Genomic DNA, 25,695 nt, shown 5'->3' with positions numbered 1-25,695 from the left:
ATATAGACTTGCCGCCCCTGCTGGATTTCCATGCGAGTCCAGAATGTACACTGAACAAAAATATAAATGCAACACTTTTGCTCCCATTTTTCATGAGCTAAATTCAAAGATCTAAAACATTTTCTAGATACACAAAGACCTATTTCTCTGAGATATTGTTTACAAATCTGTCAAACTCTGTGTTACTGAGCACTTCTTCGCAGAGATGATCCGTTCCACCTCACAGGTGTGGCAGATCAAGACGCTGATTAGACAGCATGATTATTGCACAGGTGTGCCTTAGGCTGGCCACAATAAAAATCCACTCTTAAATGTTCAGTTTTATGACACAGCACAATGCCACACATCGCAAGTTTTGAGGGAGCTTGCATTTGGCATGCTGACTGCAGGAATGTCCACCAGATCTGTGAATTGACTGTTCATTTCTCTACTATAAGCCGTCTCCAAAGGCATTTCAAAGAATTTGGCAGTACAGCCAACTGACCTCACAATCTCAGACCACGTGTAACCACACCAGCCCAGGACCTCCACATCCAGCATGTTCACCTCCAAGATCGTCTGAGACCAGCCACTCAGACAGCTGCTGCAACAATCGGTTTGCAGAACCAAAGAATTTCTGCACAAACTGTCAGAAACTCTCAGGGAAGCTCACCTGCGTGCTCATCACCTTCATCAGGGTCTCGACCTGACTGCAGTTCGTCGTCGTAACCGACTTGAGTAGAGAAATGCTCACATTCGATGGCGACTGACTGCTGATCAACTCTGTGTGAAAGAGATGTGTGGCACTGCGTGAGGCAAATGGTGCTGACTGTTTTTTTTGATGAAATCCCCCCCCCATAAAAGCACAACTGCACAGATTTTTTAACAATATTTGACAGAAATAGATTTTTTGTGTATATAGAAAATGTTCTACATCTTTCAGCTCAGCTCATGAAAAATGGGAGCAAAAACAAAAGTGTTGCGTTTATATTTTGCTTCAGTATAAATATCAATGTACATTATTCAGTGTTATTAGATAATACAGTGAGGAAAATAAGTATTTAAACACCCTGTGATTTTGAAAGTTCTCCCACTTAGAAATCATAGAGGGGTCTGAAATGTTCATCTTAGATGCATGTCCACTGTGAGGGACATAATCTTAAAAAAAATAATAATAATAAAAATCTAGAAATCACAATGTATGATTTTTTTAAATAATTTATTTGCATCATGGGTTAAAATCATGCATGGCATGGAAGGTTCCCCTGCTTAAATCAGCACACGTCCAGGCCCGTCTTAAGTTTGCCCATGACCATTTGGATGATCCAGAGGAGTCATGGGAGAAAGTTATGTGGTCAGATGAGACCAAAATAAAACTTTTAGAAGAATGCTGAGTACCATCCCAAAAACGCCGCCCCTGCTGTGAAGCATGGGGGTGGAAGCATCATGCTTTGGGGGTGTTTTTCTGCACATGGGACAGGACGACTGCACTGTATTAAGGAGAGGATGACCGAGGCCACGTATTGCGAGATTTTGGGGAACAACCTCCTGCCCTTAGTTAGAGCATTGAAGATGGGTCGTGGATGGGTCTTCCAACATGACAATGACCCGAAGCACACAGCCAGGATAACCAAGGAGTGGCTCCGTAAGAAGCATATCAAGGTTCTGGAGTGGTCTGGCCAGTCTCCAGACCTAAACCCAATAGAAATCTTTGGAGGGAGCTCAAACTCCGTATTTCTCAGCGACAGCCCAGTAACCTGGCTGATCTAGAGAAGATCTGTGTGGAGGAATTGGCCAAAATCCCTGCTGCAGTGTGTGCAAACCTGGTGAAAAACTACAGGAAATGTTTGACCTAATAGCCCAATTTCATAGCCTTAAGAGTGTGCATATCATGAGCGCTTGGCCTTGTTGGATTTGTGAGAATCTACTGAATCTACTGGTACCTTGTTTCCCATGTAACAATAAGAAATACACTCAAAACTTGGATTAATCTTTTTAGTCACATAGCACTACTATTATTCTGAACACTACTGTAAGCATACCAAACAGCTCATCACGGTATCTGCATGATCAAAGCCATACACATACACACATGCAACCAGTGGCCACCTGGCTATGTAATATATAAAGTTGACTGTGTGTGTGTGTTTGCTGTGCACAGCCACAGTAATTAAGCAGTTGACACCAAACTTGCTATGGTGACTGGGGGCACCAAGGGGAGGTCACTAGGGCCCTTAGGTTGAAAACGTACGTGTGCAAACACACACATGGAAAGCCTTGTATTCTCTCACGACCCCTTCACTGGAGCCCTTATTTTTACGGTTCACGTTGTACTCAGGTCAGGTAGCAAGCATCGCACTTTACTTACTACATAGCAGTGGCTAGCTAGGGTGTACTTTAATTACAATCCGAACGGGCCAGTACGTACCACGTGCAAGTTAAGGCACACATTTTTTTTTTCAATTAAAATGTACATCTTTTGTATGGCATGCAAGAGCATTGCAGTGATATTATTGTGTCCTTAAGAAAGGAACCAGCAGGGGGGCCCAGGCCAATTAAAGGCTGGATCCATCCCTAGAACTGAGATGGTGTTGGTGTGAGTAGAGCATGAGCAGCAGTTGTGAATAGCCACTATTTAGATTTTTCAGACGAGATGACCAGTAAAAGAGAACTCAGAGTGGCGCAGCCGATTTTTGGCAATGGACCGGAGCTGAACTTCGACGAAAGTCAAGATAGCATTGACTGTTATGAGGACCTGTTAAAGCAGTTCTTTTTGGCAAATGGTTTGGAACTGGACAGCACTCTGTTGAAAGCAGTATTTTTAATTGTGGTTGGACAATGAATTCACAGTTTATTGAGAGATCTGAGTGCGCCGAAAAAAAACCTACAACATTTACTTGAATTAAGAAAACATTTTGTGCCAAAGATAAACTACGTTACCAAATGTTTTAAATTCCACACCAGAAAGCAGAATTCAGATGAATCAGAAAGTGACTTTTTGGCAAGTCTGAGAATATTGGCAACAAGGTGTCAATTTAGAAATTTTCTCAGTGAAGCTTGGAGGGACTGTTTGGTTTGTGGTATGAAGAGTGAAAAGTTAAGAGAACGTCTGTTAAACACCACCCAAGAGAGGGAATTAGTACTCACGAATGGTCAGCCTGACTTTTCAGATGTCTAAGAAAAATGTGGTGAACTTTGGAGACAGAGATAGAAAAGTAACGGCTGTTTTTAAAGAGAGAAAACAGAACCAGCTGTGAAAACGGTCATTTTAAGGATGCCCGGTGTCTCAGGTGTTTCAGAAATGGCCACTTGGAAAAGGCCTGCTACCTGCACCCTGGAGACATGGTGCAAACCCCAGTGAGGAAGAAGGGTGGAGTCATAAAGCTGAGCGCAAATCACTTGACAGGGTCGCAGCATGGTGAAGGAGGGTGATGCCGAGGACAGGACCAACACAGACAGCTATATATATATATATTAGATTATGATTAGATTGTGGACTGTAGATGATGGAATCCCTAAATCTCTTGCAATTGAACATTAAGAAACATTATTCTTAAACTGTTGGACTATTATTTCATGCAGTTGTTCACACAGTGGTGATCTTCGCCCCATCTTTGCTTGTGAACGGCTGAGCCCTTTGGGGATGCTCCTTTTATGCCCAATCATGACACTCACAATTAGTGTCCTCAGTTCCCAAATGCTTATTGCGTGTTGTTAGAAGGAAAGGTGATAAAGAATGCTGTGGAAGCCCAATTAAACAAGATGGAAAAAGGAGTTCTAACCACAGTAAACTACCGTGAGTGGGCCTCACCCACCGTTAACATTGCCCAGGTGGTTAATTCTGATTTGTGGTGATTACAAGGTTTCTATGAATCTGTGGTCAATACCCCAAAATCAATGCCCCATTCCAAAATCGCAGGATTTATTCATGAAACTGGCAAGAGGTGACAGAGTTACCAAATTGGAACGGTCACAAGCTTGTCAGCAAGTTGAGTTGTATGAGAATTCAAAAATGTTCCTCACAATAAACACACATAAGGGGTTATTCAAAGTGAACAGGCTCCCTTCTGGGGTCGCGAGTGTTCCTGCCATATTTCAAAAGTTGATTAATCAAGTGTTGCAAGGGTTAGAAGAAGGTGTCATGTTATTTTGATGACATACTGATTACTGGCAAGGACCATGAGCAACAATTGAGGAATTTGAAAGAAGTGTTGAAAAGATTGAAAAGTCACCATCTTAAACTGTGACAGATGTGACTTTTTCCAGCACAGTGTGTCATAATTGGGGCACATGATTGATGCTGAGGGAATTCACCTGTTAAAAGATTAGTGTGAGGCTGTTTCCCAAGCTAAAACTCCAGGTAATGTGACAGAGTTAAGGTTTTACACTACAACCCAAATCTGCCATTGATCCTGACATGTGATGCATCATTGGTGTAGGTGCAGTGATTTCTCACAAAATGTCTGATGGCAGTGAAAAACTAATCGCTTCTCGAATGCTAACAAAAGCAGAGAAAATCTATTCTTACAGCATCTAAAAATGCTCATAATCGGGTGAAACCTGATGGAAATCTCTTTGTGGTGTGTCAGTGATGTATGTATGTGCAAAATAAAACAAAACATTACTCGAAGCTCAAACGTTGATGTTGTGTGATAAAGGCCTTTTAATAATAACTCAAAGAAATAATGGCAAAACTCACATCTAAGTAAAAACAAAAAATAAACGATTAATTGAAAAAGTAATCGACAGATTAATCGATTACTAAAATAATCGTTAGTTGCAACCCAAGTTTGTTTTATGAGTGAGAGCATTTTACTGATTAAATGTGAATAAGCCAGTTTTGAGTTTCTCAGAACGCATGTGTTTTCAAAACAGGTGACAGTGTTACTTTGTGCACAGCAGAACAACGTTGTCAGTTGCTTTAGGCCCTACTTTTGTATTTTATTGACTCTACAGGCAGTGACACAGCACCCATTTGGCACATTTACCGGATTAGAACAGATCAAAATACTACAGAAAACAAAGAATTTTTACTTGACAGTTTGATGTGAGTTGTCTGTTTCAGAGGGCTTCAAACCCATTAGAATATACAAAATTTGACTTGCTTTTTTAAAAAATTTCTGGGGGAGCACCCCCAGACCCCCCCATAATGAATTAATGAATTTATTTGGCACACAGACTCAACAGTTACCAAAATAATAATAATAATAATCAGTAATGTGTTTTTACTTGACAGTTTGAAATAAGTTTTTTGTTTCAGAGGGTTTCAAACCCATTAAAATTCACCAGAATATACAAAATTTGACTTAATCAATCAATCAAATTTTATTTTTAAAGCCCTTTTACAACACACATGGTGCACAAAGTGCTTTCCATTAAAATGAAACAAGGAAAAGACAGTGTGCATAAACAGTTAACATTCAAAAAATAAAATGCAAAATAAATAAATAAATAAATAAAAATAAATACACCATCACTGCTTAATAAGTATCAAAAGCCAGTCTGAACAAACGAGTTTTGAGTCAAGCTTTAAAAAGATCAAAGTCTGTCATGGTTCTCATGTCAGGGAGAAGTTTGTTCCAGAGTCTAGGCCCAGCAACAGAAAATGCTCGATCATCCCAGTGCTTATACCTGGTTCTTGGGACTTCCAGTAAAAGCTGGTCTGTAGACCTTAAGGCCCTGGTTGTGTTACGAATACACAACAGTTCGGAAAGGTAAGAAGGGGCAAGACCGTTAAGAGCTTTAAAAACAAAGAGCAAAATTTTAAAATCAATTCTAAAAGAAACGGGGAGCCAATGAAGATAATAAAGAACTGGAGTGATATGTTGGCGACGGGAAGTGTTTGTTAAAAAACGTGCAGCTGCATTTTGAACCAATTGAAGCCGTTTGAGCGACGACTGGGAAATCCCAACATAAAGTGCATTGCAATAATCGATCCTCGAGCTGATAAAAGCGTGAATGGTTTTCTCCAGGTCTGCACAGTTTAAAAAAGGTTTAACCTTTGCCAAGAGACGCAACTGATAAAAACTGGTCCTGACCACACTATCAATCTGCTTATCAAATCTGAAGCCACTGTCAAAGGTGACCCCAAGGTTTTTTACAGTGGCTTTCAGTTTAGCAGGCAGGTGGTTAAAATCAGTGGCGCAATTGCCAAATAAAATACATTGTCTTCTCATTTAAATGGAGAAAATTTTTACCTAGCCATAACTTTATATCTGCAATACAGTTGATGAGGGCTTGAAGAGCACCTGCTGTGTTCGGGATCACAGGCAAATAAATCTGTAGATCATCTGCATAACAGTGAAAAGCAAGATTGTGCCTGGCTACATTAGATCCCAGTGGCAACATGTACAATGAAAATAATAAAGGGCCAAGAATCGAGCCTTGAGGCACACCGCAAAACAAAGGCGCAACGGAGGAAGATAAATCACCGATCATTACAGAAAAAGTTCGGTTGGCTAGGTACGATTTAAACCATTTCAGTGCTGTACCACGAATACCAACACACTGGTCAAGTCCTGATAAAAGAATAGACTAGTCAACCGTATCAAATGCCGCTGTCAAATCCAACATTACTAAAATAACAGAGCACTTGGTATCAACGGACAGAGCAATGTCATTGTGTACTTTTAAAAGTGCAGACTCAGTGCTGTGTCTTGATCTGAAGCCAGACTGAAACTTCTCAAAAACAGAGTTACTTTCTAAAAACAATTGCAGCTGTGTAAAAACAATTTTCTCAAGGACCTTTGAGATAAAAGGCAGATTAGAAACAAGTCTAAAATTGGACAGAACATTTTTATCCAGATTTTTAAGAAGTGGTCTCACTATTGCATGTTTAAAAGAGTTCAGGACACACCCTGAGCTAAGACAAGTGTTCATTAAAACCAAGAGGGATGGCCCAATGGTGGTGAGCACCTCTTTCAACAATCTAGTTGGAAAAACATCCAAAGGGCAGTTTGTAGGTCTCATTTTGTTAACATCAGTGAGGGATGTAAGGGAGATCAGTTCAAATTGATCAAACACGGCGGAATGCAAAGCCATCTCAGGCTGGCTTTGGCTAATGGTGCAGCTGCTCAGTGCTCTTACACAGTTCACTTTGTCAACAAAAAAGTGCAGAAAGTCCTCAAATTCAAATTTATTAATTTATATAGCGCCAATTCACGACAAAATCGTCTCAAGGCGCTTCACAACATAAAAACAATTAAAAATTTAAAACACAATAAAAACAACCATAAAAGAAAGACAGCAGTAAAAGAATACAAGATTAAAAACACATCATAACATTAATGATAAAACAGGGAAAATAAATGAGTCTTTAAACGTGATTTAAAGGTCTCCACAGTGTCCGACTGCCGAATGTGTGCCGGCAGATCATTCTACAGAGCTGGGGCACGATAGGAAAAAGCTCTGTGACCGGCAGACTTCTTATTCACCCTGGGTACACACAGAAGTCCTGCACCCTGAGAACGCAGGGCCCGAGCTGGTACATAGGGGCTTATCAAGTCAGTCAGATAGGGAGGTGCAAGTCCATGAACAATTTTATAAACTAAAATCAGTACTTTAAAATCCGATCTTGCAGAAACAGGAAGCCAGTGCAGGGACGCCAAGATTGGCGTAATGTGGTCAAACTTTCTGCTCCGTGTCAAAAGTCTGGCAGCAGCATTCTGAACCAATTGAAGACCCCTGATCCTGGACTGCGGTAAGCCAGAGAATAGAGCATTACAATAGTCCAATCTAGAAGAGACAAACGCATGAATCAAAGTCTTAGCATCAGCCATAGACAGAATAGGACGAATCCTCGCTATATTTCGCAAATGGAAGAAGGCAGTCCTTGTAATGTCTGTAATGTGGAGATCAAAGGACAACGCAGGATCAAAAATTACTCCAAGGTTCCTCACTTTATCCGTATGATGTATAACACACGGACCTAAGCTAAATGCTAGCTGATCAAATTGATGCCGATATCTCGCTGGACCAAAAACCATAACTTCAGTCTTATCGGAATTTAAAAGTAGGAAGTTACTAGACATCCAACTTCTTACTGATGCAAGACAATCTTCCAAGGATTTTATGTGAGTAAAATTACCAGCAGTTATTGGCATATACAATTGAGTGTCATCAGCATAGCAATGAAAGGGAATCCCAAAACGCCGCAATATATTCCCGAGGGGTGCTACATAAAGAGAAAAAAGCAAGGGGCCCAAAACGGATCCCTGAGGAACCCCAAACTTCATGTCTCTACGATCGGAGGAGGTTCCATTACACAATACACAGTAGGAACGACTGGACAGGTACGACGTCAACCATGTAAGAGCAGTTCCAGTAATCCCAAAGTGATTCTCCAGCCTATTGAGTAGAATATGGTAATCCACAGTGTCAAATGCAGCACTAAGATCCAGCAGCACCAGGACCGTAGTGATATCTGAGTCATTCACTACTTTAGTAAGTGCTGTCTCTGTGGAGTGAAATTTTCTAAAAGCAGACTGCAGTGGCTCAAAAAGATTATTCTCAGTGAGGTAGTCCACGAGCTGTCGCGAGACCACTTTTTCCAGGATTTTAGAACAAAATGACAGATTTGATATCGGTCTATAATTCTTCAGTACACTAGGGTCGAGATTAGATTTTTTTAAGTAATGGTTTGATCACTGCAGACTTAAAACACTTAGGAACAGATCCAGAAGTTAATGAGAGATTTATAATTTCCAGCACAGTTGGTCCAAGAATGGGCCACAGGTCCTTAAACAGTTTTGTTGGTATAGGATCAATTAAACAGGTTGTGCTTTTAGTAGACGTCACGAGCTTCGTCAGTGCGCCTAGCGAGATACCATCAAAATCTGTAAATCTGGATACCACCTCAGTGGGCGCATCCACCTCCACAGCAGTATGCAGTGGTTGGGCCAAAGCCTGCTGAGATATACTCAACCTAATATCCTCAATTTTCTTCTCGAAGTAATCCAAGAAGTCCTGTGCTGAGAAAGGAGAGTGAATAACAGGTGGCTGTCCATGAATAAGACGTGCTACAGTTTCAAACAAAAACTTGGAATTATGCTTATTTTTATTAATCAAATCAGAATAATAGGCACGCTTTGTAGCCAGTAGTGCCTGCTTATAATCCAAGACAGCATCTCGCCATGCAAGATGGAACACCTCTAACTTAGAACTACACCATTTCCGTTCAAAACCTCGAGCCTTCTGCCTAAGGTCACGCAGGTAACCATTAAACAAAGGTAAGTATGCCTTGGGAAGGCGTGTCCTCAAGAGAGGAGGCGCAACCTTGTCCAGTGTGGCCTTGAGCGCTGAGTTCAAGCCATCCGCAAGACTATCTACTGATTGAATCTCGCAAGTGGAAACGGTGGCATCAGCCAGAGGAGAGATGTGTGGGTTCACAACCGAGTTAATTATGTTAAACAAAACATGAGGGCAGTGTCCATTTGTAAAAAATAATTTTAGAGAGAAATTCAGATTTAGCCTCTTTCACAGCCCTCTGGTACTGGGCGAGACTATCTCTCAGTATCTCCAGTGATACGTGCAATCTGTCTTTTTTCCAACGATGCTCAGCCTGTCTGCGGCGATGACTTAGGGCTCGGGTTGCGTCATTTAGCCAAGGATCAGCCATAGTCCTGGTGGATCTGTGCTGAAGAGGAGCGATGATGTCCAGAATCCCAGTGCACACAGCATAGAAGGATGACAGAAGACTCTCTGGACATTCAGGATAAGTATCTCCATTAGAAGCAGAAAAGTTAGAATCCACAAAAGCAGCAGTAAACTCTCCAGCTGTAGAAGAGGTAATAATGCGCCTACAGGAACCCGGGACAGGAGGCTTGCTTGCAGGTGGAGGTGCAAGAACATTAAAAATAATAGGGAAATGATCTGAGATGGGGATTTCAGAAATTTCAACCAGTGACACACAGAGCCCTTGGGAAATAATTAAATCCAAACGATGTCCATCTCTATGTGAAGGTTTATCCACAGACTGAGTTAAGTCAAATGACTCCAAAAGACGTATAAAATCAACAGCCACCTTGCCAGATGGACAGAAAACGTGGATATTAAAATCTCCACAAATAAGGAGTTGATCATATTTAGGGGCCACCTCAGCCAAGAACTCAGAAAACTCCTGAATAAAGTCTTTATTAAATTTAGGTGGACGGTAGACAACAGCACATAGGATAGGGCAGTCAAGCTCCATTATGAATAACTGTACTTCAGAACAGGAGATTTACATGTAAATTTGTCCCTAAAGACTGCAGCAACTCCGCCTCCTCTTCCAGTAGCTCTCGGTGCGCTGAGGAAAGAGCAGCAAGGGGGGAGGAGTTCAGTGAACATGCTGACGTCACTGGGTTTAATCCACTTTTCCATCAACAAAAGGAAATCCAACTCACGTGTAGTGAAGAAGTTGTTTAAGATAAAAGTTTTGTTAGCAACAGACCTTGCGTTGAGGAGAGCAAAATGCAGCGGTGTTTAGTTTGTTTTCTTGGAACTACGAGCAACAGGGTGGAGATTTTCCAACACGGAGCTCCGTCTGCAGATGCTGACTCGCTGCAGGCGGCTGGGACAGTAGCCGGCATATGGGACAGCTGATCGAAGCCAGCTAACCTCTGAGGAACACTGCACGGTGAAATCAGCAAACTCCGGGGGAATCCAAAAAGGGTCGCAATGATTCTGCACCAGGTAGGCTCTCAGTCGAACAAGCCGACCAATTCATTTCCCCCGCTTTCTGTGGCGGCTTCTATGGAACGGGGCCGTGTAGACGCCGCAGATCATGGGGCACAGAGGCCAGAAGTGGAGGAGTCTGTGATTGTCCTCTAAAGTCATAGATCATCGACTTTATCACAGAATCGTTAATATTAAGTAGTGTCTGGCGATCATACATCAGCAGTGATGAGATATTCTTCACAAACAGCGATAGTATCAGCGATATAAGCAAAACACATAGCAGAGGTGGACGACAAGCCATATCCAGTGGCGCCATCTTGAACCATCTACCCTTCTAAAAAATTTCTGGGGGAGATCCTCCAGATCCCTCATAATCAATACTGTGTTTTTACTTCACAGTTTGAAGTGAGTTTTCTTTGTTTCAGAGGGCCTCATACCCATTAAAATTCACCAGAATACACAAAATTTGACTTGCTGGTTTCAGAATGTTCTGGGGGAGACCCCCCAGAACCAAGACTACACCCCGCCCCCCACCATCCTTTTATGTACCTTTGTGTTCAGGTTTTGCATTTTTATGCTTTGTCTGTCTCTCTCCTTAGAGGCTACTTAGAGTAGATTTATATACTGTATAATGTATTTATTCAGGAAAAAAATAGTGTGTGCCCCCACTAGGCCACATTTTAGGGAATTGCTGGCATTGATTTTTGCCAAGAAAAAATTTCAGTCAAATGAAAATGTATTGCTTCAACCCATGATCTAAGGGTCAGATGTTCTTAGTACTGCTTGATGTATATTCCAGATGGCCAGAGATTGTTCCTATGTCAACTACTACCACGTGCAAGACCATACAAGTTTTGAGAGACTTGTTTGCTGCTTATGGGTTACCAAAAGAAGTGGGAGCGGACAATGGACCTCAATTCATTTCAAGCGAATTTGAGACATTCGTAAAATTGAATGCGGTTAAACACATCAAAACTCCAGCATACCATCCAGCATCAAATGGACTGGCTGAGCAATTAGTGCAAAATCTAAATAGGTCTTTTGCAAAAAGCAAAGCACTTGCCAAAGCACTTGGTCACTTGCTGCAACACTGCAGCTACAGAAATGTACCACGTGTCAGCTGGAAAAACTGAACTGTTCTTGAGAAGACAGGCAAGGTTGTCTTTGATGAAGCTGAATTTTTCAGAAGTGGTCCAAAAATTGCTTGGTTCACAAACAGTCCAAGAGTAAGGGCAGAACAGAAATTTTGCTGCAGGACAGTCAGCGTTCGACACTACAGGGGAGGAGGAGAAAAATGGGTTACTGGAGAGATTACCCAAGTTTTGGGTCCAGTCACTTATTTGGTTTTGATTAATGGGTCATGTGTGAAGAAATATCTTAACCAGATAGTGGAAACAACAACAAAGAATCAGAAAATGATGAAGGAAAAGATGTTCATGGGTTTGAAAGTGTTTTTGTTTTTGATTGTGGACTTTCTGAAGAAATGCAGCCTTTGGAACCGCAACCTGCAGTGGAAGAGACATTGCCAGTTGCACACGAAATCAGGGAACCAGACCCTGTACCTCAGGTTGAAGGGAGACCTAAAAGAATAATTAGGCCTCCTGTCAGACTGAACTTACAAAAGAAAAGGATTACTGCACCAAGTGAAAAAGTGGAAAACAAGAGATTTTTTTTTTTTTTTTATAAAAGGTGCAGTAACAATGTACAGGGGAGGACTGTGGTGTCCTTTAGAAAGGAACCAGCAGGGGGCCCGAGGCCATTAAAAGTCTGGATCCACCCCTGGAGCAGAGACAGTGTTGTGAGCAGAGCGTGAGCAGCAAACAGTCTTTATCTTCTGAGGACTCACACACTTCTGGATACACAACAGATATGACATGCTATCACCTTTTATCATCATTCACTTGAGTCTCATGAATGTCACAAATTTCTCTATCAAAATTAATGATGACAACATACACATAATGCAGTGCAACTTACTACACCTGATCTAAAGTGACATGAAATATACAATGACATGGTTAAAATTCATCTCTGTTACCCGTGTGTAGAATGGGTAACTCAGCTAGTGTATGTTATATGTGTGTGTGTGTGTATATATATATATATAATATATATTCATAAATTTAGTTCCGATAACTTTTAGGCCGCTAACATGTCTTTGTTTTTTTTTTTTGTTTGTTTGTTTTTTTTACACATAGCTAGTAATGTTGAAAAACATTTATAATCCCTTTTGCTCCTGTTTGTGTATTTTGCAGCAGTGAGGTAGCTAAGAGGAGCTGAGCTCAGCCACCACGCTGCCACAAAAAAAAAAGGTCATTATTCCTTAACCCCATATAGTGGTCCAGCGATGAGACAGAGGTCTTGAAATTGGAAGCAGGTTTGACTTATGGTTTTGATTTATAAATCAAATTATTCCGGATAGAATAACTACATTAATTTAAACTCTTAAAATGTACAAAGTGCATATATAACACATATGTTAATTTTAAAATAATGCACTCATTCTGAAGATTTGAACATTAACACACAGGTGCCTCCGCTCATACTGATTGGTTGACTAATTCATTCTATGTAAAAGTAATGTGTGGTGGTGTTTACATGTAAATGTGCTTTTGTAAAATGTCATTTTTTCATTTGTACAAAAAAAAAAAAACATTTGCAAAGCCGAAAATCTGTTAAATTGTGATTCAGGCCATGTGATATAACCGGGGTCAAAATGCACAGAACACTGTCATCTACTGGCGACCGGTTAGATCAGTGTTGTCGACTGTAGGATTTTAAAATTATCTGTAGGTTTCCAAAACCTGAGAGACCCCACACGTGGAGATAAAAAAAATCATAGATCTGACAGGTTTGGTTGTACGGTGTGTGGTGTCAGTCACACGGTAAAAACAACACACATGAACAGATTTCACACACGAACACTCCCAGATCAGATACCTCGCTTTCTGATTAGTTGCACGTCACATTTAGCTCCTCACGTCCTTCTAGCAGATCTGAGTTCTCTTAACACACCACACATGGCAGGAATATCTGATAAGATTATATTTACGATTGTCGGGGCGTCCTTAAGATTGTCGGAAGGGGAAGATCGGGTCCAATATTGGCTTAATTATCTTGCGAACCAGGCTTAACAGATCTGTTGTTATGACACCTCACAGAGCGACTAACTGATCTGTTGTGACACCACAGGGAGATGCTAACCGATCAGATGTTATGACACCGCACGGAGCCGCTAACCAATCGGATGTTATGACGCCTCACAGAGCAACTGATTGATCCGTTATGACACAGCATGGAGCTGCTAACCGATCGGATGTTATTACCCCGCACGGAGCTGCTAACCGATCGGATGTTATGACGCCTCACGAAGTGACTGATTGATCCATTATGACACATACATGTCAACCTATACGGATTGTCCATAAATTATACAGATTTTTCCACATTTCAGAGTCATACGGACGTACAGTAGTGTTCAGAATAATAGTAGTGCCATGTGACTAAAAAGATTAATCCAGGTTTTGAGTATATTTCTTATTGTTACATGGGAAACAAGATACCAGTAGATTCAGCAGATTCTCACAAATCCCACAAGACCAAGCATTCATGATATGCACACTCTTAAGGCTATGAAATTGGTCTATCAGTAAAAAAAAAAAAAGTAGAAAAGGGGGTGTTCACAATAATAGTAGTGTGGCATTCAGTCAGTGAGTTTGTCAGTTTTGTGGAACAAACAGGTGTGAATCAGGTGTCCACTGTTTAAGGATGAAGCCAGCACCTGTTGAACATGCTTTTCTCTTTGAAAGCCTGAGGAAAATGGGATGTTCAAGACATTGTTCAGAAGAACAGCGTAGTTTGATTAAAAAGTTGATTGGAGAGGGGAAATCTTATACGCAGGTGCAAAAATTTATAGGCTGTTCATCTACAATGATCTCCAATGCTTTAAAATGGACAAAAAAAAAAACAGACGTGTGGAAGAAAATGGAAAACAACCATCAAAATGATAGAAGAATAACCAGAATGGCAAAGGCTCACCCATTGATCAGCTCCAGGATGATCAAAGACAGTCTGGAGTTACCTGTAAGTGCTGTGACAGTTAGAAGACGCCTGTGTGAAGCTAATTTATTTGCAAGAATCCCCCGCAAAGTCCCTCTGTTAAATAAAAGACGTGCAGAGGAGGTTACAGTTTGCCAAAGAACACCTCAACTACCCTAAAGAGAAATAGAGGAATATTTTGTGGAATGATGAGAGTAAAATTGTTCTTTTTGGGTCCAAGGGCCGCAGACAGTTTGTGAGACGACCCCCAAACTCTGAATTGAAGCCATAGTTCACAGTGAAGACAGTGAAGCATGGTGGTGCAAGCATCATGATATGGGCATGTTTCTCCTACTATGGTGTTGGGCCTATATATCGCATACCAGGTATCATGGATCAGTTTGGATATGTCAAAATACTTGAAGAGGTCATATGTTGCCTTTTGTTGAAGAGGACATGCCCTTGAAATGGGTGTTTCAACAAGACAATGACTCCAAGCACACTAGTAAACAAGCAAAATCTTGGTTCCAAACCAACAAAATTAATGCCTTGCAGATGTGAAGAAATCATGAAAAACTGTGGTTATACAACTAAATACTAGTTTAGTGATTCACAGGATTGCTAAAAAAGCAGTTTGAACATGATAGTTTTGAGTTTGTAGCGTCAACAGCAGATGCTACTATTATTGTGAACACTCCCTTTTCTACTTTTTTTTACTAATAGCCCAATTTCATAGCCTTAAGAGTGTGCATATCATGAATGCTTAGTCTTGTTGGTTTGTGTGAATCTACTGGTACCTTGTTTCCCATGTAACAATAAGAAATATACTCAAAACCTGGATTAATCTTTTTAGTCACATAGCACTACTATTATTCTGAAGACTACTGTACAAATAAAGTCTTAGGGTTATCCAGGGTTTTCTGTTGTAAATTTATTTTACTGTTATTTTTCTTAAACATCGTCAAATTATCGTCACAAAAAGACACAAACATTGTTCTAAACAAAGAATTGTGGAACCGGATGCTTGTTTTCAGAGTCTCGCGCATTACCGTGACTTCCAGGCTGGTCTGCCGGTGTCATGTCAAGTAATTATCCCTGTCGCCAGGGGATATCTGTATCGCGCACTCACTCAGTGCAGCGCTTACAGATGATCTGCAGCTGCTCCCAGACAAAATAACAGCATGTTGGTTGTTCAATACATGACATTAAAAAATAAGTTTCATAATCTTTTGACGACGTTTAATGCATGCGTTTCTTCACGTCGATTACACACACAGCACTGAAACGGTGTCCAATTAAAAAAAAAAAAAAAAAAAAAAAAAAAAAAAAAAAACACACTGTAAGAAGTTTATTAAAAAAAAGAAAATGCTGTAACATGTTTATATATGTAAAAAAAAAAAACACGCTGTAAGACGTTTATGACCGCACCACTGTCAAGATAATTCAATGATTTTCACTCTTTCTTCAGTTCAGTTCATTCATTGGAGATTAAAATATGAACAGTTATAAACTGTACACTCTTGTACTAGTCTGTAACTTTTTCTGTTTTAAATAAAAGATATGCAGACAAACGTGATGTGGGTGATGGTTGTTTTGGTTTACAAGAAATAAAATTCAGCTTTTACACTGTAAAAAAAAAAATCCATTTGTTTTTACAGAAAAATCGTGGCAGCTGTTGTTTCCAGGGGAATTCTGTCAAAATTACAATGAATATGTAAATGGTTTTACACATATATATTTATGTAAATTTTACAGTTTAAATCTGTAATTAAAAAATATTAATCTATAATTTTGATGGTCTTTTTCATGTTAAATTGGCATGGCCATGCTGATGGTGTGGGTTTCAGGAACCTTTGTTACTGAAACCAAGTGCACTAAACACTTGGCCACCACCCCTGATATCTGTCTGTATCTTATAGATTAATAAGCACAGTAGCTTTGTGTTTAGCGCATGTTGCCTCAGAGCAAGAAGGTCATTGCTTCGATTCCCACCTGTGGCCTTTCTGTTTGGAGTTTGCATGTTCTCCCCATGTTTGTGTGGGGTTCCTCCAGGTGCTCCAATTTCCTCTCATATTTAAAGACTGTAATAAAACTGATTTTGGTGCGATTTGGAGGTTATAAGGATTTTGTGTTGATTTTATGGATTTTCTCACTTGGTTATACAGGTGGACCCTCAAAAGGGGTTGACATGTATGATGACACTGCATGGAGCCGCTAACCGATCGGATGTTATGACGCCTCATGGAGCGACTGATTGATTCATTATGACGCCGCACAGAGTGACTGACTGATGCATTATTATCGCACTGCAAAGTTCATTGACCAAAATACCAACATTCTGGGCACAATGAACATGTTTTCACTATTATTTGATTTCTTTGTGCGACTGACATCATTATTCAAGCATTCAAAAGGCGATTCCTATCGCCACACAATTCCAACACACGAGAAAGTTTTGACAGTTCTTGTTACTGAAAGAAACCTTGCCTCCCTAACTGGATAGAGTTGTGATGTCATCATGCATGCACTTAGGCGCTGTCTAGCAGGATCTTGAAATTTTTTTTTTCAAATGTAAAAAATGACATTTTACAAAAGCACATTTATTTATAAACACCAACACATTACATTGATTCACTTATGCTGGTTTTTACATAGAATAAATGAATCAACCAATCAGTATGAGCGAAGGCTAAGTTTACCCATAATCCCTTTGGGCATCTGTGTGTTAATGTTCAAATCTTCAGAATTAGTGCATTATTTTAAAATTAACAGATATGTGTTATATATCACTTTGGACATTTTAACAAACCAGCTTGCACTCGACCGAGACGGACACACTTTTCTCCTCTCCCTCCCTCCTTATCTTTCCTGCTTCTGTGGCGTGTTGTCTGTGAGGCTGCAGCTTTGCTCTTCTGGAAACGACAAAAATGGATCTGTTAAAGTGGTCTCTGAACGCAATTGACACTATTTTTTTCTACAAGACCTTCCGGAGCGGAGGACCCGACCTGTCCTGCTGGGACGCATGTGATGGGTTACGTGATGGACTCGTGGAGGAGATGGCAGGTCATGTGCCTTTACATGCTTTCTGTGGAGGACGTCGAAGATGTGTACATATTCGGCTTGGTGGTGACCGGCTTTCTGATGTGTGGAGCGGGCACTCTGCTGGTTTACCGGAAAATCAAGAAAGTGGAAGCAGCTTTGATTGGTCGTTCCAAGCTGCCCTATGTGATTGATTCGATTGGGAAGGCAGTGGCTGCGCAGTCGGCGGGGGTTAACCGCGCGTTGGAAGACATCTCGAGGAAGATCGCAGCCCTGGAAACCCGCTATGACCGTCTGTGAAGACCACATTCTACATTTCAGATGCATTGAGAGCCACTCTGTTCTCAGAACTGTGGAATCTTTCAGGCATCTGTTAATCTGGCTATTCATTTGGCTTCCCCAAATACAGCTGCACTTCAAGGTCGCTGTGATAAGAACCTCCTCAGAAGATCAACACTTAAGCCTCGCTCCCTGGTCTTCCCCCTTCCCCTCAGCTTCTCCAGCTCTGACATGAACTGTGTTAGAACTGTCCAGGACTTTTTCAGACTGCGCAGGGCTGTTCCCTTCCCCCTCCAGACTGTCGGACAAGGCCGTTGACGGCGCCGGAGTGTTCTGATAAACTGGTCCTTTCAAATCTCGGGAGTTTTGTGTGTGTGTGTGTGTGTGTGTGTGTATATATATATATATATATATATATATATTTGGTAAGGGTGTATATATATATATATATATATATATATATATATATATATATATATATATATATACACCCTTACCAAAAAATAGTACTTATAAGTATATAAAAAGTAAACTAGAAGTATACTTGAAACATACTTGCATATACTACTTTTTGGTAAGGGTACACACACACACACACACGTAGTTTGCACTGTGATACCAATTAAACAACTGCAAATTAGAAAGAAGGCAATGCTCAAACGGCTGAGGGTATTCTAGCATTGCATTTAAATAATATTAAAATGTAATCAGATTTCAGATTTGCTGTGTTAATGATGGTGTGTGCTTGTGGGTGTGTGCAGCTCAGCAAGAGGCTCAGAGAGCCCAGTTCTATGTGGAGAAAGCCAAACAGGACCAGAGACAGAAGATCATTCAGGCTGAGGGAGAAGCTGAAGCTGCCAGAATGGTAAGTACCTGAGTCACCAGCAAACTGCACCTGCTACTGAAGGTCCAGCAGTTCCCATTGGGTTTGCTGGATGTGGAGACTTTAAATCAAACAACCCCTCGGGCTTCTCATCAGACAATGGAGTAATGGCACTGTGCTGTTTTACTGCCATCCAGCGCCACTATACTGTGGTGTCATCGCGTTTTAGCGTGAAGGAATCTGGCTGCGTGCAAGCCATTTTTGCGGATGCTCACATAAGCAACTTCAGCTCTTTATTTTATCCTGTTTACATCCAGATGACATAAAGCATGACAAAATACAAGTGTTACATGAATCCTGATGAATAGAGGACGATCTCTGCGTTTTTTTTTTTGTTTCGTCTTGGCGGTGGCCACAGCCCATGTAGCCGGGGAGGAGCACACAGAAAAACTTCCAACTTGTGGGGCACTGCGATCGCTGCTCAGTCGGGGGGGGGGGGGGTCACGCTAGCTCTCCTTTATGTAAGTGTGCTTTATATCATTTATAAATCCAGTGTGAGAGTTTTTCCCTTTTTAAATGATGAGAGCTGACAAATTTAAGTTTTGGTTGTGAAATCATAACAGTAAGGTGTTGGGTTACTAAGTTGAGTGACAGTCATCATTATACTGGGTTTTCCCATTTTAGCAGGAATAGGTCCTGCTTTTTGTTTTTATATGTATTAAGTGTGTTTTTTGGATGTTTTATCTTAACACCAGACCACTCTGCCGAGTGTATGTATATGTTAATTATGCACCAAGAATAATCTCAACATCACAGTATGGATAGAATGACAGATCTGACATTAGCCAGCTGGAATGTTAAGGGACTGAACAATGTTATTCAATCTTAACCAATTTAAAGTCATCCAAAGTTGACATAGCTTTCATTCAAGAAACACATCTACGCAAGTTAGAATCACAAAAACTTAAATGTTCCTGGGTGGGGAAGGTTTTCACCAGCCCTGGAACAGGCAAGAGCAGAGGGGTGTCCATCTTGATCCACAGGGCAATTAACTTGACTGAGACAAAAGTAACAGCAGACAAAGAGGGGAGGTATGTGTTGGTTTGGGACAAATATTAGATACATCAGTGACTTTGTGTAATTATGCTCCTAATTCAGCCCTGAATTTTTTCTTAATTTATTGTAGCTCCTTCTGTAATCAGACGGTGCACAATTCATAGGTGGTGTGGACTTAAATAGTAGTCAGAGATATTGACAGATCACTTCCTAGATGCAACGCAGAGAGCAAGTCTGCAGTCACCATTAGACAGTTGGCCTCTGATTTGGGCCTGCAGGATATTTGGCAGATAATGCACCCAGACAGTAATTCATTTCAATTTCTTTCATTTGTATAGTGCCAAATCACAATATATTTGCCTCAAGGCACGTCACACAGGTAAGCTCTAATCTTGCCAACCCCCAGAGCAAGAACACAGGCGACAGTGGTATGGGGAAAAACTCCCTGTGATGATTTGAGGAAGAAACCTCAAGCAGACCAGAGTCAAAGGGGTGACTGTCTGCTTGGGCCATGCTACCAACACAATTGACAAGACAATTAACAAAACAAATATACAGGAAATTTTGCCGGTGCACAGGACGGGAGGGCTGCAGAAGAAGACCCACGATCATCTCTGAATGGACTTGCACCTCAAACAGAGAAGAAAAAAAACAGAATCAGGCATCAGAAAGAAAACAAATACAGTATAATATGTTGCCATTAAGCAAGAAATACTAAGGTGATCTCGGGCAACTATCCAAAAGCTTCACTAAAAGACCCAGACTTTGGATAAAGTTGAGGCCACGGCCCGCTCTGTTTCCTAATAAAATGAAATTAAAAGGGTAAAAAGCGTAATAACATACAATGCCAGTGTGCTAGCAATAAGAAAGGGAAAATAAGTGCGGACTTGAAAGTTTCCACAGAATTGGACTGTTTTATTGATGCAGGGAGATCATTCCACCAAACAGGTGCATGATAAGAGAAAGCTTTTTGACCCGCAGACTTTTTATTCACCCTAGGGATGCAAAGTAGTCCTTCACCCTAAGAACACAGAGCCCGGGCTGGTACATAGGGTTTAATTAGATCAGCTAAGTAGGGAGGTGCCACTCCATGAACAATTTTATAGGTTAGTAGCAGAACCTTAAAATCTCATCTCACTGGGACAGGAAGCCAGTGAAGAGACGCCAAAATGGGTGTAATGTGGTCAAACTTTCTGCTTCCTGACAAAGGTGTGGCAGCAGCATTTTGAACCAATTGGAGAGCCCTAATGCTGGACTGCGGTAAACCAGATAATAGAACATTGCAGTCATCCAATCTAGAACAGACAAGTGCATGAATCAGGGTCTCAGCATCAGCCGTAGACAGGATGGGACGAATCTTTGCTATATTTCGCAGGTGCAAGAAAGCAGTCCTCGTAATATCTCTAATGTGGATGTCAAAGGACAAGGTAGTATCAAAAATTCAAAATTACCCCAAGGTTCCTAACTTTGTCCATGTGATGTATGACACACAAGCCTAGGCTAAGCGTAATCTGGTCAAATTGATGCCAATGTCTCACTGGACCAAGAACCATCATTTCAGTTTTATCAGAGTTTAAAAGTAAGAAATTGCTAGACATCCAGCTTCTCACTGATGCAAGGCAATCTTCTAAGGATTTTATGTTGATGAGATTACCAGCAGTTATTGGCATGTATAACTGAGTATCATCAGCATAGCAATGAAATGTAATCCCAGAACGCCACAATATGTGCCCAAGGGGTGCTATATAAAAGGAGGAAAGCAGGGGGCCAAAGACAGACCCCTGTGGAACCCCAAATTTCATGTCACTAATGTTACAGGTGGTGTTACTGTACAAAACGCAGTGAGAACGACTGGTCAGGTATGATGTCAACCATGCAAGGGCACTCCCAGTAATCCTAAAATGATTTTCCAGCCTATCAAGTAGAATATGATAATCCACGGTATCAAAGTCAGCACTAAGATGTAACAGCACCAGAACCGTAGTGGTGTCCGAATCCATTAATCATCCAACATCATTACTACTTTAGTGAGAGCCGTCTCTGTGGAATGATATTTTCTAAAAGCAGACTGCAGTGGCTCAAAAAGATTATTCTCAGTAAGATAGTCCACGAGCTGCTGTGAAACCACTTTTTCCAGAATTTTAGAGCAAAATGATAGATTTGATATCGGCCTATAGCTTTTCAATACACTAGGGTCAAGATTAGATTTCTAAAGTAATGGTTTAATCACTGCAGATTGGAAACATTTAGGAACAGATCCAGAGGTTAATGAGAGATGAACAATTTCCAGCAGTCGGCCCAAGAGTGGGCCACAGGTCCTTAAACAGTTTTGTTGGTATAGGATCAAATAAACAGGTTGTGCTTTTTGTTGATGTTCCGAGTTTCATCAGCACATCTAATGAGATACTTTCAATTTCAATTCATTTTCATTTATATTGCACCAAATAACAAAAAAGTTGCCTCAAGATGCTTCACACTAGTCAGGTCTAACCTTACCAACCCCCAGAGCAAGCACACAGGTGACAACAGTAAGGAAAAACTCCCTTTGAGGAAGAAACCTCAAGTCAACCAGACTCAAATGGGTGACTCTCTGTTTGGGCCATGCTGCCGACAGAAACTACGAAACAATTCACAAAACATTATAGAGGAAATGTTGCCGGTACACAGGACAGGAGGGTTTCCAAAGCAGACACCACACCCATCTCTGGATGGAGCCGCACCTCAAACAGACAGAAAAACAAACAGAATCAGGCATCAGAAAGACAACAAATACAGTATAATTTGTCAGCATTAAGTAACAAGAAAAACAGAAGAAATACTAAGGTGATAGCCGGCTACTAGCCCTAAGCTTCACTAAAAGACCCAGAATTTAGATAAAATCGAGGCCGTAACCCACTCTGTTTCCTAATAAAATGAATTAAAAGAGTAAAAATCATAGTAACATACTATAGATTCTATAAATCAGATTCTGTAAATACGAGGTCTGTTAGAAAAGTATCGGACCTTTTTATTTTTTTCAAAAACCATATGGATTTGAATCACGTGTGATTGCATCAGCCAAGCTTGAACCTTCGTGCGCATGCATGAGTTTTTCACGCCTGTCGGTTGTGTCATTCGCCTGTGAGCAGGCTTTGTGTGAGCACTGGTCCACCCTCTCGTCGTTTTTTTATTGCGAATAAATGTCTGAACGATTTGGAGCATTGCTGCATCAATTTTTTTCCAGAAACTGTGAGAGACCTCCAGGTGGACACCGTTCGGAAAATTAATATGGCTTTCAGGGACGATTTTATGGGGATTACACAGATTAAGGAGTGATCCAGCCGGTTTAAAGACCACCCACAACTGCTGAGAGTGCGCCGCGCTCTGAGCGCCGATTGACAGGCTCAAATCCCGCTGAAACAACCAGATCATTTCCAACGTGAAGGCTTTGTTGATCCGGGACGTCATCTGACTTTCACAAAAAGGCAGAAGGCGTGGACATCAGCACTTTTTCGGCACATTCCACTGTTACAGGAGTTTTTTTTCATGGAAAGAAAAGCAGAGGGACGCGCCACGGAGCCGTTCATTACGCGGCACAAAACCACCTCCGTGTTGGTCTCACAGGACGGCTTTCAGATGGCTTTCAGGCGGCTTCCGGTTGCTTTTCAGTCGTGTGATTATCCGAGAAATTGAGCATGAGCTGGACATGCCCCAACATGTCCTGTGAGGCTTCATCACGGCGTTGTTTTGCGCCATGTAGCTCCACCACGACGCACGGAACTCCACTCCTCTTTCCATGACAAAAACTCCTGTAACAGTGGAATGTGCCGTTCATTTCTAAACTGGACGTTGTCTTGATCCGGTATGTCGTCTGACTAGCACAGGAATTGCAGAAGACGTGGACATAGCAGTTTTTCGGCACATTGAGACAGACGTGCGGAGGAGTTCCGCGCGTCGCGGTGGAGCCGCATGACGCAAAGCAACGCCGTGATGAAGTCTCACAGGACATGTTGGGGCATGTCCAGCTCATGCTCAATTTCTCGGATAATCACACGACTTTAAAGCAACCGGAAGCCGCCTGAAAGCCATCTGAAAGCCGTCCTGTGAGACCAACACGGAGGTGGTTTTGTGCCGCGTAATGAACGGCTCCGTGGCGCGTCCCTCTGCTTTTCTTTCCATGAAAAAAAACTCCTGTAACAGTGGAATGTGCCGAAAAAGTGCTGATGTCCACGCCTTCTGCCTTTTTCATAATGACGCCTTAAATGCCAGGGCTGTGAAAACTTAGTGGATCCGCAGGATTCCGCAGATTTCATCATGGGGAGGGCGTGAGGTGTTAGTGATGTACTCTTTAATTGTGAATATCACTGAGTTTTTAAAATGCTTATCGCAAAGCGTTCTCTATACAGACACTGATCAGTATCTGTTAAACAGATACTGATCAGTGTCTGCAGATCCGCAGAACTCTGTGGAGAAAAATGTCTCACTCAAAGTGACAGTTGTCGTATAGCCAGACTGGTTGGTTGCTATGGCGACACTGAGTACCTACTCCAAAATGCTGTTTTTAAGCTAAACGTACAGAACAGATCCAAAAAATAAGAAACTGGAAAAAGCGAACTGCATCTTGTGCCATCAGGAAACATGGTAAGATTTTTTTTTCTCCCTGGAAAATAAACATTGTGCTGTTCAATCAGAATTTCAGACAAGATTATGTGACTTTTTTTTATATTCATTTTGACTTTGCTGTTTGAATTTTACTATGACTGTTAATTTTAATAGTTTTGACTTTATCTACATTATGAATGACCTGTATTGGCCTTTTTTGAAGAATAGTTAGTGATTTTATCAAACTCATGTAGTTATTGCCCCAGATTTCTACACAGTCATTGAAATCTGGTCAGACAGCTGAACAGTGTAGGATGCACAGAGATTTATGATCCAGAACATGTTTTGCTTTAACACCGAAATGCTTCTTGATAATTTGGTTTGTATATATTTGATGTGTGGTTTCCAGCTGATTTTCTAGTCTTAGTAAGGGCAAAATACTACTTGAGGAGTGATTTTTGAATAAGGAAAGTTTTTTTTTTTCCCCCCCTCATCAAAGTGGGTGCTCCACTCACTGCAGTTTATTGTGTGGAATACCCCTAGACTGCATTTCAGAGCTTCTACAATTAAAAAAAAAAAAAAACTTTTTTTGGGGGGGGGGGGTAATTTTGGGTTTCAGCCTTTTTTTTTTTTTTTTTTTCTCAACACTTTTATCCCTGATTAAATTTTAGAGATGATCTGGATCCAGATTGGCGGACGTCAAAAATCTCTGATTGCTCTTGCTTTTCATATATTTCTACAGGACTGTCTTTGATAACATGTGGCTTTAACATTATGGATATTAATAAATATTCATCATTTTAACCCATGCTTAAACTAACTGCATTTGGGAATGACATAAAATGCAGAAGTCAAGTTTATGAACCTTTCCTCAAAGTACCAAATAGGAAATCATATTTTCATGGCATTTTCTCTGACTTTAATATTGGAAATCCTGAGGTCCCAGGTTGCATCAAACCCAGGAATATTTCAGCATTACTGACTAAACAAACTGCATTTTATTTTATTTTTTTTTCAGTTGGGCCAAGCAGTGACAAAGAACCCAGGCTATTTGAAGCTGAGAAGAATCAGAGCGGCACAGAACATCGCTAAGACGGTCAGTCCTATTAGTTTGATTATATCCTCTGAATAACACACAGACATGCCGTGTACTCACACACAGTGAGCGTTTGGCTGCACCCTTAAAAGACCAGTGTGTTGTGTGTGCCAGTGTTACTGACCGTGGCGACAGTAACGATGGCTGC

The 25,695-nt window shown here is 41.0% G+C and overlaps 1 protein-coding gene across 2 annotated transcripts in view; it reads left to right on the top strand.

The window, feature by feature from the left end:
• The window catches only part of LOC117519390 (prohibitin-2-like), a 106,739-nt gene that overhangs the window by 51,211 nt on the left and 29,833 nt on the right, over positions 1–25,695 (top strand). For both annotated transcript variants that reach the window (XM_034180738.1, XM_034180739.1), the window contains exons 7-8: positions 18,753–18,856; positions 25,470–25,547. In XM_034180738.1, the coding sequence (XP_034036629.1) occupies positions 18,753–18,856; positions 25,470–25,547 (182 nt within the window). The remainder of the gene's footprint in view (positions 1–18,752; positions 18,857–25,469; positions 25,548–25,695) is intronic.

This window comes from Thalassophryne amazonica, chromosome 10, assembly GCF_902500255.1.
Source record: "Thalassophryne amazonica chromosome 10, fThaAma1.1, whole genome shotgun sequence".
NCBI lineage: Eukaryota > Metazoa > Chordata > Actinopteri > Batrachoidiformes > Batrachoididae > Thalassophryne > Thalassophryne amazonica.
Note: the sequence above shows the minus strand (reverse complement) of the source record. Positions and strands in the feature narration are given on the sequence as shown.